Genomic DNA, 18367 nt, shown 5'->3' with positions numbered 1-18367 from the left:
TGTAATATTTTCTGTAATAATATTCTCGATGAATTTACGATTGTAATATTTCTATACTCAAATGTAATTACGAAATATGTTAATATCTGCGATGAACAAATGTGAAATATAGCCACAGAGAAAAATAATGTTGTAGGATTACAAAGAGACATTCACAATCAGCAACAATATAAATAGCGCAACATAATGTGCGTTCTTTGTCGTCTTCCTCGAGAGCTGAGAGAGAGAGGAACCTGTGACGTAGCATTATATGAATGAGTAGACTTCGTTTGTCTTTAGCCGCCATTAGAGGAGAAATTATACAGGTGTGTAATTTAAATTATTGTTATGGTCCAAATACATTATAATTTATCAAAATTGTGTATTATTAATGTAAATTAGCTTGCCCATGTCATCTATAATATTTCTTTAAAGAATTTTCACCACTTTTAGCGATTATCGTTGGTGTTGCTGGGCTGTGCCGCGACCGAACGATTTGCAGCGACGGCACATTTAAAAAAATTGTCCCGCTATAAAATTAACCAAAACCGTAAATCGGGAGCAGGTAAAATTAGCAGTGAATTACGAAATATTTTTCTTTTACAGCGATCCTGGGGCTGACTGAATTTATTACTGGTTTTACATTTGTGCATTCATAGGCGGATAATTAACGTTGAATTTGTTAATCTGTTGGTTCTTTCCATTTCTAAAGCAAATAACGTAAACGTATAGTGAAGTGTGTTTTGTCAAACGTTCAGGTTGGGCTTGGCAATATTTAACCATTTTATGCTAACAGAGACAGTCTTGTGTTTCATAGCTAACACCGGGAAAGAATTCAGTAAATATTTAAAAACCCACTGCATCTAGAAAATGTGTGCCAAGGCCGAAATACGTAAAAAAATTAACTTAAATAAGTTTGAAATAAATGTTATTAATCAGTTTGTTTGAATTTATCAGCATGAGAGGGTTGCTAAGGTTCACGTAATTTTATGTGCTTGATTCTGTCTAAATGAATTTTTAACACCACACGCAAATAAGGGGTTCTACAACAAAGTTCATACTGAAAGAGTAAATAACACATATATTTAAAGCTATTTCTCCCCCATTTTCATTTTTATCCATTCACATTTTTACATAATAAATACATTTCTATTATTTTTTTCGTTAAAAAACCAGTACCTGTATGTTAGATGTATTGACCCTGGATGATGAGACGCTTGTCCCACTGTGACACGAGGCAGTGAATGGCTGTCTCATAAAATTCCCTGGGCTGCGATGTTCACCAGTTGCGCACGTACAGCTGGACGTTTGCCCCTCAGAGCCTTTTTAAGGGGACCAAAACTGGCGTAATCACAGGGAGAGAGATCTGGACTGTATGTAAGGTGGCCGAGAACCTCCCATTTGAAATTTTGCAGGAGTGACGCGACTGTGTTGGCCTTATAAGGCTTTGCATTGTAGTGGAGCAGAATGAGCCCACAGGTGAGATTGCCTCGTTGTTTTTATTTGATCACTTGGCGAAGGGATCTGAAGGTTTGCGAGTATTGCTGAGCATTCACTGTTGTCCCATGCTGCAGGAAGTGAATCAGAAGGAGATTATCCTGTTCAAAGAAGAACATCAGCATAACCTTTCCTGCACTCATGTGGACGGCGACATCCAGCTGTTAAAATCACAGCCCCGGGAATTTTATGAGACAGTTGTTCACTGCCTTGTGTCACAGTCATGTAACGTTTCTTTGTTTGGCTGAAATCGGGAATTGGTCATGTGATGCCCTTCACTCTCTGTGTGCACGATATTAACCTCCAAATTTACGAACACATTGTTAAGGATTTGATCACAGCTAAATATTTGTGACAATCAAGACTATAAATATGACTGCTGCTCGTTTCATTCGCAACAATTTAAGCTGCACTATTAGGTTGTCTGCAGCTTGTGGTCTCGCGCTAGCATTCTCGCTTCCCGTGCACGGCGTGCTGGGTTTGATTCCCGGCGGGGTCGGGGATTTTTCCCTGTCTCGAGATGACTAGGTGCTGTTGTATTGTCATCTTCATCATCATTCATCCCCATTACTGTCAGAGGAAGGCAATGGCAAACCACCTCTGCTACGAGCTTGCCTAGTCGGCGGTGCGGGTCTCCCTCATCATCATCATTAGGTTTCACACAGCCAGAAAATTGACATATTTGGAAGCAAAGCAGCCAAACATTTGTAAGAGGCACAAACGTAAACATCATTGACTGTCTACTCTTAGATTTATGACTAATCACATCCTCATAAATCACGAGATATTCACAAAAACATTTGTGATAAGAAGGAATATAAATGTCATTGCTGGTTGTTCCACCAGCAGCAATTTCATCTTTAATTTTTTTTTTTTTTTTTTTTTTTTTGCCTGAAGTCACGAAATGGGAGAATCTCATTACTTACAAAGCATGTTGTTATATGCAAATGAATTCGAATATTGCAGAACACACTTACGTTACATAACTAAGGAAGTCCCAGAACGTGTTAAAAAAGTGGAAATGAAAAAAGAAGCACACTCAAGGATGCGAACACTACATTCCTCTGTTCTGCAACTGCATGTCTCTAAACTCAGGACCACAGTGGTTGCCGACCACGTTTAGCTTTACTACTGTTAATGTTAAAATTTCTTTACATCATAAGTGACTATAAGTGACACTTATTTATAACAAATCATACCTAGAGCAACATATTTGTGATAAATTTTCATTTTTCTGTTGCCTGGAAATGGCATAGTGTCATAACATACAGGTCATAACACCCAAATACGATGAAAAGAACATGGCGTCTCATGAGAAGCGAGCAAAGAATGTCACTTGACCCGAGAGCGAGGTGTACATCCGAAGCTCTCCTTTTGGCTCTTGTTATACTGAAAAGCTATTTGTGATTCTTGTTTCGGGCCGAACTGCCCCTAACTGTAAGTAAATATTCCCCTATCCCAAGAATGAATCATTAGAACAAGGTATGTAAAACTGAAGACAAAGACGATGTACTAGGTGTGCAACTTGTACAATGTACAACTAGTTCTGAGAGTACTAAGCAGTTAAACGAGAAATTCGAGAAACAGTTCTACTAACATGACAAGGAATTCGACAAAAAAAAAAAAAAATGCTGTGAACAGAATAAACTATCGACGAACAGAACAAAAAGCTCGATGAATGGAAAGAAAAATTTGTCAAAATGTGTAACGAATACAACTGAAGAGTGTGAAACTAAATAATCAGTTGCCAATTTGAAAGCTTCATTGAGGATGCAATTAAGGAATCTGCTCAATGATGTGACAAATAAATGGAAGAACTGTTTCAAAAATTCGATAATCAGCCCGCACTAAGTGATGAGCAGTACCAACAAAACTACACAGGACATCAGTGAACTAAAACATAATATCGTGTTTAAACAGCCAGCAACAAGCTATTGAGTGGGGGAAAAAACGAATTATTACAGATCGTTGGAATCTATGAACAACACGAGGAAGTTGCAGAGAAGGTCGCAGAATGTGTTGGCAAACCTGAAATCGAACAGTATACCTGTGTACACAGAGTGGATAAAGTTTCAGATGACATGAAACAAACACAATCAGTAATTTGCAATGTGCAACAAGAGCTTGAAACTACAAAACAATTGACAATAAAGTTGAGTTAATTTTGCAACAAGGAATTTGCACATAGGCAACCACAGAAATGCAATAACTAGTAAGGGAATATTTCTTCACTATAGTGGTTTTGAAAAGTTCTGCACTAATGAAAACTATGTCCCACACAATTTCTCAATCAGTTCGTACCCAAATGATGGACCCAAAAAAAAAAGATAGCTGTTGTAAGAGGACAGCTAGATGATGATACTCAAAATATGAGCCCAGGATACGAAACGTGTGAGCCTTTAAGAAAGTAATTTTAGACGTATACTGGCCAAATGAGCAACAAAATGAGAGCCATAGTAGTATCTTCAGTGCTAGTACTTACAAAATGGGAAGGAATAATAAACTGGAAAAATATTTCAACATTTATTGTAGAAGAAATGAGCAGTTAGATCCACCACTGTCAGACCAATCGTTTATCATGGTAATGACATCCAGATCATGAAGGTGAAGGAAAAGTAGTTGGAGTGTACGTTAAGTGACTCAGAATCTATACTGTCAGACATTAAATTACATCACAAGGACAACAAGTAAAAGATCAGTGACGAAATAACTTTTGTAATGAAAGGAATTACTGTGTCACCTATGAAAACAGGAATGAGTCAAGAACAGGTAGTGGAGAAAGCTATAGAGAACACTGTAGCTACCTGTTTGCCAGGACTTCTGACACCTTCTTGTTATTGAATTGTTTTCCTCCATCAAAACCTGAACTGTTTGATAGTATGACCATTTGTCTTAGCTTCATTCTAGGATTGTTCCAGAATGGTGCTGACTTCAGTCTTCTGCTTGAAGAACAAAAATTTACACAATTTGCTAAAAGTATCCTTAAATCATACCTAGTTGCGATCTTTTGCGACAGACTCCATGAACATAGGTCCATTTACATCAGCATGGATTTGCTCACCAGTAACCATTGGTTGATTTATTTTATTCCTGAATGGTAATCTATGCATTTTCCCAGTGCATATCCATAGCAAAATTCTTCTTTGCACCCTTCCACACTGATATTCATCTACTTCAAGATGCATTTCAGTGTCGTTTGTGTTGATGGCCGTATCTCTCATGATAAATTTGCAGGATATCTGACAGTGTTTTAAAATTCACTTGAAATGGTTGTGCTAGTTTAATGACACATGTGTGAAGAATATGTAGACATTGGTTGATGTGACCAGTCATCATTGTTTCATTCTTGACACCTTTGTTATAAGGTCTCATGTAAAAGCCTTTTAATGCAGCTGCTTTTATGGACAACAAGTGAGCACTTGCTTCAGAAACATAAAGTACATCTTTTAGTTCAGTCACATAGAGGATAGTGCGTCTGCAGGGACTTATCCTTTGCACGCTCCCCATGAGACCCACATTCCCAACTGTCCACAACCTGCATTTGTAGTGTTGCTAATAGATGGATACAGCATTTCCATGTAAGCAGGACATCCTGGGTTCGAGTCCCGCTCGGGGTACACTTTTGCAGCTGTCTCCATTGATGTATATCAGCAACACCTGTCGGTAGCTAAGGGTTTCCATTTAATTATCATTTCATTCTAGAGAAGCTGCCCGGTCATCAATGATATCTGTTCTTTCGGGAACAGATACCATCTTCATATTCTCTGAAGTATTCTACAAGACAGCTTTCCATTTCAAATTTCATCATCTTCTGCACAGCTAGTAGGCATATAAACTTGTACTGCAGTGGTGGGCATTGGTTTGTGTCTACTTTAGCTACTATAATGCATTCTGTCTATGCTGTTCATAGTATCTCACCTGCATTTGTATTCTCTTTTACATTACTAGGCCTGTGTTACTCCTATCTGATGTTGTGATCATAACCCTGCTAACTTTGCTTATATTATAATTTAAATGTAATTTTTCCTTGCCACTGCAAGTTATTTTCTCATCAAATTCCTCATCTCCATGCCTCACCAGAACCTATTCAAAAGACTGCTTCCATTTGGATACAGTAGTCAGTTAATTTCAGTACCCGTATTAACTGAAATTTGTGTATAAGCAAGGATAGAATGTTTGTCAGAATAGATGGTATGAAGATTAATGGAAAAAAATTACTCCTTAAATTAAAAATTCTTTCTTCTCACTGTTACTATGTTTCCCAGTTCATGTTATTACTGTTGCTCTTTGTTACTTTTAACATACTTCATTCATTATAATAAAATTAAAAAAATCATAGGTTGAAATTAAACAATGTAAAATATACACACACGACATCACTTTTATGTGGACAATAAATGCCTTTATTCACATAATTGATTCATATTGTAAAAATGTTTCTTTTCCAACATTGCAATTTATCAACAAGCACTGCACGTACATTTTCTATAACAAAAGAGAGAGAGAGAGAGAGAGAGAGAGAGGAAACCTCTTTTTCCTGTGTGGAATAAATCAGTACAGTACTCTGGATGTGTTAATCCAATTTCTCATTATTAAAACACGGTAGAGCATCAATTATCCAAAATTATCCGGGAGAGGGAATGAGAAGCAGTGCTTCGACGACAACAGATTTTTTGCATAACTGATCATTACAAAAACATACCCTACCAGTGTTCAGAGTAATATGAAACAAAGAAACACTAAATTAAATACAAAACTATACTTGTATATATCTTACATATGTTTTAAAGACAGCATCACTTTCTTCTTCTTATCCACTTCATAGCTGTCTCAAGGCAAATAAAGCTTCCCAGCAAGATGGATATTTTGTTGCAAGGATCTTGGCCACCAATGACATTGGCAGTTACTTCAACATACATGAGTACATAGTAGCCAGGATCATTAATATCACATTCAAGCCAACCTTGAATCTTTTCCTGACAGCATTCTTCAGTTCCAGAAGTGTCTTTAATCAGCTCACCCATTTTGGATAAAAATTGACTGTTTCATGGCTCTCGAGGTGCCATGACAGACTCATCTGAAAGAAGGAGCTTATTCCAAACTTTTGCTAATGTCACTTATAAAACGTCCTTCATGTCAGTTTCTTTGTATAGGTGCTGAAGTGTTTCTCTGAGCAGTGCTATAACAGTAACATTTTTCTGTAACAACATCTGAACCTTTCAATGACATCTTTGTCTACTGCTTGGAGTACTGAAGTACGTAGTACTGGGATGCGTGGGTGGGGTACCTCTGGGATGGGTTGGAAAACCCTTTAAAATTGCCGTTTTCTCTGTCAAGCAAAAGGTTTGAAGGATGAGTTGAAGCGTTGTTGACCAACAACACAATATTTTAGGAATTCCCAGTTGCAAGTTGATGCTCTTTGATTTCCTCAATAAATACAGTATCATACCATTCTACAAGGGTTGGACAAAAATATGAATGCATGCTTGAACATACCGGTAAATGCAGATGCCAGCCAAGCAGGCAGGTTGGGCTCTTGTATTTGACTATGAATGGCAGCTAAGAAATGTTCACTATATGTTGCAAGCATCAGTCATGGTCAGGACAGTGTTCTGTGTAGTTGTGAGTGCATTTTTTGGAACTAAGAGAATTTAAACATGACAAATTGTTGATGCTCATACAGTGAGTGTTTCTCACAAAGCCAAGGTAGCTGAAGTGTTCAAAGTTTCGAGGAGACCATATTGAACATTTATACCACATACAAGGAAATGGGAAAACATCATCCACTACATCATCATGACAGAGGGTTGTGGTAGAGGGTTGTGAGAAAAAAATACAAGGTCAACAACTACAAAAGTCACAGCAGAACTGAATGTCACACTCGTGAACCACTTTCAGTACCAAATCAACACTAAGGTAGCTCTGTAACCAGAGTATTGCAAGATGAGCTGGAATTCCAAAACCACACCTCCGTGATGCCCATAACATGAAAACATGGTGCTGAAGCCATAAAACATAGACTATGGAGCAATGGAAGAAAGTCACCTGGTCGGATGAGTCTTGACGCACACTGTTTCCAACTTCTGGTCAAATTTACATTCCGAGAGTGAAACATGATGGCAGTTGTATGATTATTTTGGCAGCAATATTTTGGTATTCCATGAGCCACATGGATACTCTACAAGGTCAAATTACTGCCAAGGATTATGTGACCGTATTGGCTGATCGGGTCCGTCCCATGTACAATGTTTGTTCTCCAAAGGTGGTGCTATGTTCTAAGATGACAGGATCCCTGTTCAAAGAGCCTGCAGCATCCTGGACTGGATTTGTGAGCATAAAGATGAATTCTTGCATCTCTCCTGGCCACCAGGCCACCACTGTCACCAGATCTCAATATTACCCAGCCTTTGTGATCTGCTTTGGAGAGAGGAGTATGTTGTTGTTATCCAACTCCATTATCATTACCTGAGATTGTCACTATTTTGTAGGAAGAATGGTATAAGATACCACTGAAAACCATACATGACCTGTATTTATCCATTCTGAGATTAAAGGAAGAGCTGTTTTAAATGCTAACAGTTTCCTACACCGTATTAGACACAGTAATATGTAGTGTTTTTGATATTTCCATATTTATGTCCACTTCTGGTATACAAACACACTTTTGTCTGTTGTAGTTGATGTGCAATTTTTTTATTCCTTTAAAGTAATGTGTATTTACAGACTACCCTATGGTCAGCAACGGTAGCCTGTGTGTTAACAGTAACATTCCCACATACCGCAGGAGTGGTACATAACTTGCTTGCCTTACAACTACGTGCTGACATTTTGATTCACAGAAACCGGAGATTTTGTTGGCTTTTTCCTGCAGTATAAACCAGTTTTGTTTGCATTGTAGACCTTAGTTTTTCTGTAACACTCCTTATTAATCACATTTTTAAAAGATGTTTTGAAATATTCAGCAGCTTCAGTATCACCCAACAGTTATTCATCCTGGATGTCTTACTGCCTAGTCAAGCACCTAGATTTCAGGCAAGTAAGAGAGCCAGTAGTCTCTTTAAAATCAGCGTTACCTTCTTGATTCCTGTTTATTTAAACAGGTATTAATTGCTTGTTCTTGGTTATATACCAGCAAGAACTGTGTGTAAACAGCAGTGTCTGAACCCTGGTTATCTGACATTCCAATTATTTTTCTAGGCAAGGTTCCATCTTCACTGTCAAGTGGGCAAGGTTCCATCTTCACTGTCAAGTGCACTCAGCTTTTTGTAATACCATCACTGTTTATTTTTATTTTTTTTAAATGTCTGCATTTCTAACTCCACATTCGTAAACTAAGTTTCATCCTCTAGCAGATTGCTTCAAATGGTCTATTTTGTCAGAAACACTAAGAGTAATGGATTTTTTTTAGTCGCTATCTTGAAAGCACAACAACTGCATGATAACTCACTGGTGAAGGTTACACATCAACACATAACAGCAACTGTGATGATTGGGATGGAGGAGAGAGGGGAGGGGGATGACGACAGCTGAATTTGTCAGCTTAGTGCCAAAACGTCTATACTGTGCATGCACATATTTGAATTTGCTGATTGGAACACTTTTGGTTAACTAATGTGTTAGTTGATCAGTATTTGGATGATGTTTACTCTACTGGGTAGAGAAACTACTGTGATGATAAATGGCTTACTAACATACCATATCTGAATAGATAATACTTGCTCTACTGCATGGTTAAATGAGGATGGAGTCCTCTTGGGTAAAATATTCTAGAGGTAAAATAGTCTCCCAATTGGGTCTACAAGCAGAGACTACTCAGAAGGATGTCTTCATCAGGAGAAACAAAATGAGCATTCTATGGATCAGAGTGTGGAATGTTAGATCCCTTAATCAGGCAAGTAGGTTAGGAAATTTAAAAAGGAAACTGGATAGGCTGAAGTTAGATATAGGTGGAATTAGTGAAGTTTGATGGCAGGAGGTACAGGACTCCTGGTCATGTGAATACAGGGTTATAAATTCTAAGTCAAGGGTAATGCAGAAGTGAGTTTAATAATGAATAAAAAGATAGGAACATGGATAAGCTACTACGAATAGCACAGTTAACGCATTATTGTAGCCAAGATAGATACAAAGCCATTGCCTATCACAGTAGTACAAGTTTATATTCCAACCAGCTCTGCGGATGATGAAGGGATTGAAGAAACGTATGATGAGGTTAAAGAAATTATTCAGATAGTTAAGTGTGATGGAAATGTCTTGGGGGACTGGAGTTCTGTAGTAGGAAAATGAAGAGAAGGAAAGGTATTAGGTGAATATGGACTATGGGTGAGGAATGAAAGAGGAAGCCACCTGGAAGAATTTTGTACAGAACATAACTTAATCATCACTAACACTTGGTTTAAGACCCGTGAAAGATGATTGTATATATGGAAGAGACATGGAGAAACTGTAAGGTTTCAGAGTGATTATATAATGGTAAGACAAAGATTTACGAACCAGGTTTTAAATTGTAAGACATTTCCAGATGTTGACTCTGACCATAATGTACTGGTTATGAACTGCAGATTAAAACTGAAGAAACAGCAAAAAAGGTAGGAATTTAAGGAGATGGGACCTGGATAAACTGCAAGAACCAGAGGTTGTTAAGAGTTTCAGAGGGAGCATTAGACAACAGTTGACTATAACAGGGGAAAGGAGTACAACAGAAGACAAATGGGTAGCTTTAAGAGATGAAACAGTGAAGACAGCTGAGGATCAAATAGATAAAAAGATAGGGTCTGGAAAAACAAGGAAATGGTTGTATGGCATTTATTGGCCGGGATATTCCCTTCAGGGTTAAGCCGCCACATTGCAAGTCTTTTTCATTGTCACCACTTCGGCGACTTGTGTGTCAATGACGATGAAAATGGTGATGAAGGACCAACAAACCCACTCCCCTGCCGGGAATCGAACTCGGGCCCCCTAGCGTAGTACGTGGTAATGCTACTGCTGAGCTACGGAGGTAGACAGGGTCTGGAAGATATCATTGGATAACACAAGATATATTGAATTTAATTGATGAAAGGAAAAAATTTAAAAATGCAGCATATGAAACAGGCGAAAGGGAATATAACTGTCTAAAAAATGAGATTGACAGGAAGTGCAAAATGGCTGAGCAGGACTGGCTAGAGGACAAATGTAAAGATCTAGAAGCATATTTCACTAGGGGAATGATAGATACTGCATACAGGAAAATTAAAGAGGCCTTTGGGGAAAAGAGAAGGAGTCATTTGAATTTTAAGATCTCAGATGGAAAACCACTCCTAAGAAAAGAAGGGAAAGATGAAGGGTGGAAGGAATATACAGAGGATCTCTACAACAATATTATGAAAAAGATAGTTGATACTCACCATATAGCAGAAATGCTGAATCGCAGATAGGCACAACAAAAAGACTGCCACAAAATAAGCTTTTGTCCAACAAGGCCTTTGTCAAAATGGATTGTAGACAGGCAGGCAGACAGACAGACAGACACACACACACACACACACACACAAAAAAAAAAAAAAAAAATCACGCAATCATGCAAACCACGCAACTCACACACACACACATGTGACCATAGTCTCTGGCACCTGAAGCCAGTCTTGGGGAGACAAGAAATTTGTGGCACAACTTGACCAAAAGACGGGATCAGTTGATAGGACACATTCTGAGACAAAGGGATCAAGAATTTAGTACTGGATGGAAGTGTGGGAGGTAAAAATCGTAGAGGAAGCCCAAGACATGAATACAGTAAGCAGATTCAGAAGGATGTAGCTTGCAGTAGTTATTTGGAGATGAAGAGGCTCCGAAGGGTAGAGTAACATGGAGAGCTGCATCAAAATAGTCTACGGACTGAAGACCACAACAGCAACAACAGAAATCAGTTCGATCAACAATATGTATTTCAGTGATTACTTAACAATTACAATACATTAAATGTGAAACATAACAGGTTTCATATACATACATTTAAATATTAGCACATTTAACCAACTTGTAAATTATTCATTCTACTTATCTTTGAGGTATCACAGTCAGTGAGGAAGAATCCTCTTTTCTGATAGTATAAAATATAATTTTCATAATTATTTCACCTGTCTCTTCCTGCTGGAGTAATAATATACTGTTCTGTCACTGGACCTGTAATGATTTTTTGTGTTCATTTATTATTACTGACTAACTGATTTCCTGATGTGTACTAACTTGGCTTCTACATAATTTAAAAAATTATGTAATTTTCTGCCTTCTGTAGTTACATCTATTCAAAATTTTAAAATGTGCTGTCAAACCTCTGTGAATATTGCAACATTGAAGAATTCTGTTCCCAAAACAATTAAATCTACTAAGGAAACAATATACATTTTATGTGATTTAGTTGTAACAATACATCAAAGGATCATCCATATACAGAAATAGTATGAACTCAAAGAGTATCATGCCAGAATTATGATGTATGGCTTACTTGACACACATTATGTGCCAGGAGTTTCTTCAATTAATGACGAGCAAATAAAATACTAATCTGTTGTCTTCCTGCCATAGCAACAAGCAGCATGTAATCGTCAAAGAATCAAATGTGTGCTTCAATATTCACTTACATGAAATTTTGCAAACTTAGTCACCACTGTAATTTTCTAAAGATCAAGTAAGACTATTCCATTCTGGTGTCAAATAATTGCTAACAACATGGTGTTTCTCTGTCATTACAAACTATTGTAATACAATACTGGGAAGTCCAGAGTGGAATACAAACTAAGAGTAAAGCTCACCTCATAGCTGACTCACTGACTGACTGACGGGCACATAAAGAAGACTGAAAACATACCTGAGCTTTCAGGGAATGTCCTTTGGAGCTGACTAAAATAAAACAGGCCAATGCACACATATTACTACATTATTGAGGCCAGCTGTGTTGTCCTGGCTCTACAGCCTGACTGGGGTGAGAGGTTTTTCTGATGGAGTGGATAACAGGGGAAAGGTGGCAGAGAGGAGGAGTGGAGGGTTGAGGGAAAGCCGGGTGATGGTCAGGAGTGAGAAGGCACATGAGCATGGGACGGCAATTTGACACTGTCAGGTTCACCCTGGCTCAGGCAGGGAGAGTTGCAGTGCATCTGGCACCTGGCACAGGGTGAAGTCCAGATATAGGTTGGAGAAGGGGTTGAATCAAGGCAGATGACAACTGTGGAGAGAAAAGTCTGAGTGTAGATTAATGGGGTGAAACAGGAAGCGTGGGGAGGGGGCTGGGGGGTTGGTTTGGGAGGTACTAGTGGAGATTGAAGACTGCAGGATTGACAACTGTGCTGTAAGTACGACACCCATCTATGCTATTCAGGAAAGCTGATATTGCTGGTGGGGCAAGTGGGAGGCTAATGGTATTTTCTCGTGAAGCATCCATTGAAGGCAAGCCTTTTGTGCCCAGCAGCATTTTCTACCACTGAGCAGTCAATCTCTCTCTTGGCCACACTTTAGCTATTCATGTGAGTGGCAGTCATCTCCACATATAAAGCTGCACAAAAGTTGCAGTGGAGCTGACATATCACACAACTGCTTTCACTGTTAGCCCTGGCTCTGATAGGATAGGGCTACCCACGTGGATCTTCCACAGGGATCTTCAACTGATCTTCGACTGATGTTGAAAAGGGTTTGGAATAGGTGTGGGATGAGAATGGAACAACATATTTTGTAAATTGGGAGGACACTGTGGAGAGGTGGTAAGCATTGTGAGAAGGATGTTCCTCATTTCTGGGCATGATGAAAGGTAGTGAAAGCTCTAATGAAGGGTATGATTTAAGATGATGAAGTGTGGGGTAATGCTGGGTTGCAGATGGTTTATTGGAGTGGGCGGAAGATTAGGGACATGTGTGCATATAGCACAGGAGATCTGTTTGGGAATTGTCCTTTGATTATGCAGTATTTCTGGCCTCAGTCTTCACTAATCCCTGTCCAACATCCACCTCTGCACCTATCCCCATGCCTCAAGCTTACTCATTAAACCTCACTCACACTATCTTCTCCAAAGTTATCATTTTCCTCAGTGCTATCATCCCTACACATCTCCCAACCCACTCCTCCACTTTATCATTTGCCATATGCAATTCTCCCTTCCTGTGCCAGGTTGAACTCACTGATGCAACATCTCTGTACTGTTCCCTTGTGGCCTCTTTCTCCAGCTCTCAGCAACCCATCCCTCCACTACTCCCTTTCATTCCCCACTTCCTTTCTTCAGTCACCCACTTCACCTTATACAGCCTTTCCCTGGAACAGTAGGACTATCTTTGATCAACTATCTCTGAAGAAGAACACTGTCTGAAAGCTCAGCTACATTTTCAATGTTCTTTATGTGGCTCTAATCACTCAAAACCTCAATTATGGAGAGGTTACCTTTACTCCTTGCATTACTGACCACTTTAATGGATAGCTTCTAGTGATAAGAAGAATGAAGATCAGCTGTTTATTGAGCCTGCATTGTGACAGTTGTGTAGGAAGACTCTTTCAGAAGAAGCCGTTCCACTGTCATCATATCTCAGTTAATCAAATTCTAGGACCTCTTTTGGAACTGAAATCTGTTGGGTGTCAATAATGTATGCTATAATATATACAAATCATTGGAGAAATGGTTAATTTTCAATGACTGTAGCTTCTGTGAGTGGCCTCTTCCAGGTTTCCAATGCGATCTCTTCTGGTAGTGTTTGTGTGTGAGCACTTAAACAATAATACTGTAAGTGCAAAACTCAGAAGCATCAGTGTCAAGTGCAAATGCTATTAACCTGTTGCTCATAACTCTAAATGTTCTACGTGTATCACTTTCCACAAGCATTGTTATGTTCATACAGAGAATAATATTAACAAAGACTTTCATGTTTTTGTAGTATACTACTGTGAGTTTTACCCATGAATTTATGGGTTAAGACTGGTGACCACTATATGACAACTCTTTTCTTTCAATAAAGTAATTATGCTGCTCCCCATCAAATTGAAACTGAAGTGTTCTGTTTAATAACATTAATTGCAAATTCAGACTTTATTATAATGTGAACTTGTGCTCTGAATGACTGCACCAAGTACACAGCATTCTTCTCCTTCCATTGTTATGGCATTTTGTCGTTAAAATAAATTCAGCCATAAAAGAAATTCTATTGAAGGTGAAAATTGGCCCATGAATCCAGAGAGAATTGCTACAAAAGAAAACACATTTACGTCCAGCTAACATAGACACATACTCGGGGAACTCTTAAGATTGGATTATGACAAGCTTTAAGGTTTTACACAAGTATCCTCAGGTCACAAATGTTTGCAGCCATGGGTACTACACCACCGTCCATCTCACTCAGGAACAAAAGGTTCAATGTTTTCAGACCTGCCAACAAATGATTAATTATGTTAGTAGTTAATTATGACAGACCAAATAACTATTCAACATTGTAATGTGATATATATGGCTTTATCAAAAAAATAATTGAAAATGAAAAGGTAAATTTTACCTTATTATCCTTCCTTTGGCTCCACAATATTAGTACAAGGTTTCTGTGTTTGAGGCTCTCGGACAAGTGCCAGTAATTTCTCTAACTTCATGATTTCCAGTTCTCTAGGCTCATACTGTGGACCTTTTTTTGGTGGCTTCACTTTTTTATGGAGATTTGGGGACAGTTTCAGACTAGTTATACAACCCCTGAAAACAAAAAATAAAATACTGTTGCAACATCACATTTTTAGCCTGGTATTGATTTCTAAGGAGTTCGCATATGTGAATGCATTTAACAAAATTATTTCAGTTCTCATCAATTTCAGAGATAACTTTTGCATCAAATTGCTAAAATCAGATTGAAAAAATCACGTAGTTATGTAATATGTTGAAAGCTGGTCACAAATTGTAGTTCAGTTTATGCCACTACTGATGGCAATGTTTCTTTACCATGTAAAAAAATATATAATTTGTAATTCTGTGTGTGTGTGTGTTTGTGTGTTTTGTTCATTGTGCCTGTCTGCCGGCGCTTTCCCGCTTGGTAAGTCTTGGAATCTTTGTTTTTATATATATAAAATAGAAAGAAACTTCCACATGGGAAAAATATATTAAAAACAAAGATTCCAAGACTTACCAAGCGGGAAAGCGCCGGCAGACAGGCACATGAACAAAACACACAAACACACACACAGAATTACGAGCTTTCGCAACTGGCAGTTGCTTCGTCAGGAAAGAGGGAAGGAGAGGGAAAAATGAAAGGATGTGGGTTTTAAGGGAGAGGGTAAGGAGTCATTCCAATCCCGGGAGCGGAAAGACTTCCCTTAGGGGAAAAAAAGGACAGGTGTACACTCGCACACACACACACACACACACACACACATATCCATCCGCACATACACAGACACAAGCAGACATATTTAAAGGCCAAATATATGTCTGCTTGTGTCTGTGTATGTGCGGATGGATATGTGTGTGTGTGTGTGTGTGTGTGTGTGTGTGTGTGTGTGTGTGTGTGTGAGAGTGTACACGTGTCCTTTTTTTCCCCTAAGGGAAGTCTTTCCGCTCCCGGGATTGGAATGACTCCTTACCCTCTCCCTTAAAACCCACATCCTTTCGTCTTTCCCTCTCCTTCCTGAAGAAGCAACCATCGGTTGCGAAAGCTAGTAATTCTGTGTGTGTGTTTGTGTGTTTTGTTCATGTGCCTGTCTGCCGGCACTTTCCCGGCGCGTTCAGTGGAGCTTGTGCAAGGCACTATGATGGCCAAGGAATATCATACACTGGTTGCAAACCATATACATCCATTCATGATGATCATGTTTCCTGACAGCAGTGACACTTATCAACAAGATAATGCACCATGACATAAGGCCAGGAGTGTGATAGAATGCTTTGAGGAACACAGAGGCAGGTTCCAATTGATGTGCCAGCCCCTCAACTTGCCAGATCTGAACCCAGTCAAAGACATCTGGGATATCATTGAATGTGGCACCAGAACTTATTCCCATCCTCCATCCAGTGACCTACTGAGGCCTCATTGCTTCCGTGCCACGATATGTTGTTGCTGCTATCCGTGCCAAGGGTGGACATACCTAGGTTCTGCGGAGTATTACGACCCAGCCACACACCACACAACAGAGGGCTGCAGACTGCTGCCTTGTCAAGGTGCCTGCAGTGCAACCACAGCCTATTTCGCCTGCATCAGCTCCTGCAGTATTTGAGGGCGCCACATCCAGAGGACACAACAGGTACTATCTCTCATCTGTGAGTGACATGATACCACACAACTTCCCTGTATTCCTCCACTGACCAGTCTTCATAGGACATCGTCCAGCAGCTCACCAGTCAGTGCAATTTCCAGACTTGACCTTGATGTCTAGACTTGACAGTAAAAGTGTAGTCAGACTACTCATCAGTGCACATTGCTCACAAGTGAAAATAGATATCACGTAATAAAAGTGGTTACAGTAAGACAAATGTACTACCCAATCTTGGATCATATGAAGTGAATGATACCGCTGTGAAGAAGTAAAAACAAAAACTCCACTGCTACAAAGCTATGTGAAAATGTTTAAATGTCAGTGTTTATAAATACTTAATGTAAGTACAATGATTATTATGAACTTCTCAAAAAAGATAGGCTATTAGTTCTATTTTATTTATGAAATGTATATCCCAAATATTATTTTGCATAATTGGATCGATATATGATAGTAATTTCTATGTTACATGTTGTTAGAGGAAAATTTTTGTTCTTTTGGGCTGTTGGTTGTAAGAGTCTGAAGTGCGAGGATGTAAAACAAATTATGTGGTTTTATTGATTTGTATCGTGAAGTGAGAGGCCACCAAATTTCTAGTTGTTATTGAGGCTGTAACCCACTTACCTTCTAGACAATTATAGGAAGACGAATCACAGAAAGGAAGAGAACAATGATGCGTCAACATATAACAAAGAAGAGCAACAAAAAAGATGATATTTTATTTATTAACAGAACTGGTTATTAAAATTTGACTGTCACTGTCATTCACTGCAGTGTGTCACTATCTCGGTGTGGCAAGTGCTGCGAAAATGTGACCAGCTGCCCAAATTACTAACTTATTCAAAACATCAGTAACATTAGACAAAAAGAGGGTGGGGACAGTCAGAATATGGTGGTGTCGTCCAGGATGTTCTGAAAGTAAAATGTGAGTACTAAGTTGGACTATTTTTCTTCTTGTAGATTAAAAGATATTGTGAAAATTTTATGTGAACATTCGGCCAGGTATGAATCATAGATATGAAACAGCAACAATAACAGCAAAAAAGAAGTTCACAAACAAGAAGAAAAAAAGGAAGGAAAAAATAAAAAGTGAGGTGAACGATTAACAATGTTGACATCCAACAACAAAGGTAAGTACCGGAAACATTTTCTTTATTTCTTTTTCTTTTTTGGTGAAGTGTCTCATTGTATAATTGTTTACAATGATAGTCACTGAAGAATTTTGATCAATAGAGAATAATACAGGCATGAGGGACTTAAGTAGTGTCATGAAACAAGAACAGGACAGCTTTACTGACAAAATGGAAATACAGGAAAAACAAATTGATGAATTAAAACGAGATGATAATAATGACATTAATACAATGCTGTCATTGTTAATAAAAATGATCAATCACCAGTTTGAAAAAAATAAATAAGTTACATGAAAATCATAAACAATGTAATAAGATTCAGTTCACAGAAATGGACAGTGATAATAAGAATCAGTTCACGGAAATTGGTCATTCAACAGGAGCATAGTTTGACTGTGCTGGCAAAAATACAGCTCAGTTTATTGATATTAACCAAAACATTGACAGATTAGATGGCCGAGTAGAGTCTTTGGAGTCCAAAATAAAAGAAATTGAACTTAAATTTAATTATGAAGTTA

General features: G+C 38.5%; 1 protein-coding gene across 2 annotated transcripts in view; it reads right to left on the bottom strand.

Annotated features, from left to right (window-relative positions):
- Nucleotides 1–11380: 11380 nt before the first annotated feature.
- The window catches only part of LOC126273102 (dynein intermediate chain 2, ciliary), a 305511-nt gene continuing 298524 nt past the window's right edge, over nt 11381–18367 (bottom strand). Inside the window, exons 10-11 of one of the 2 annotated variants that reach the window (XM_049976536.1) lie at nt 14979–15166; nt 11381–14854 (exon numbers count right to left, since the gene is read on the bottom strand). In XM_049976536.1, coding sequence (XP_049832493.1) covers nt 14983–15166 — 184 coding nt within the window. In that variant the 3' untranslated portion in view covers nt 11381–14854; nt 14979–14982. The remainder of the gene's footprint in view (nt 14855–14978; nt 15167–18367) is intronic. The other variant, XM_049976535.1, reaches the window with a different exon arrangement.

This window comes from Schistocerca gregaria, chromosome 5 (genome assembly GCF_023897955.1).
Source record: "Schistocerca gregaria isolate iqSchGreg1 chromosome 5, iqSchGreg1.2, whole genome shotgun sequence".
NCBI classification, from domain to species: domain Eukaryota; kingdom Metazoa; phylum Arthropoda; class Insecta; order Orthoptera; family Acrididae; genus Schistocerca; species Schistocerca gregaria.
The sequence above is the reverse complement of the archived record's forward strand: the minus strand, read 5'-3'. Positions and strand labels throughout refer to the sequence as shown.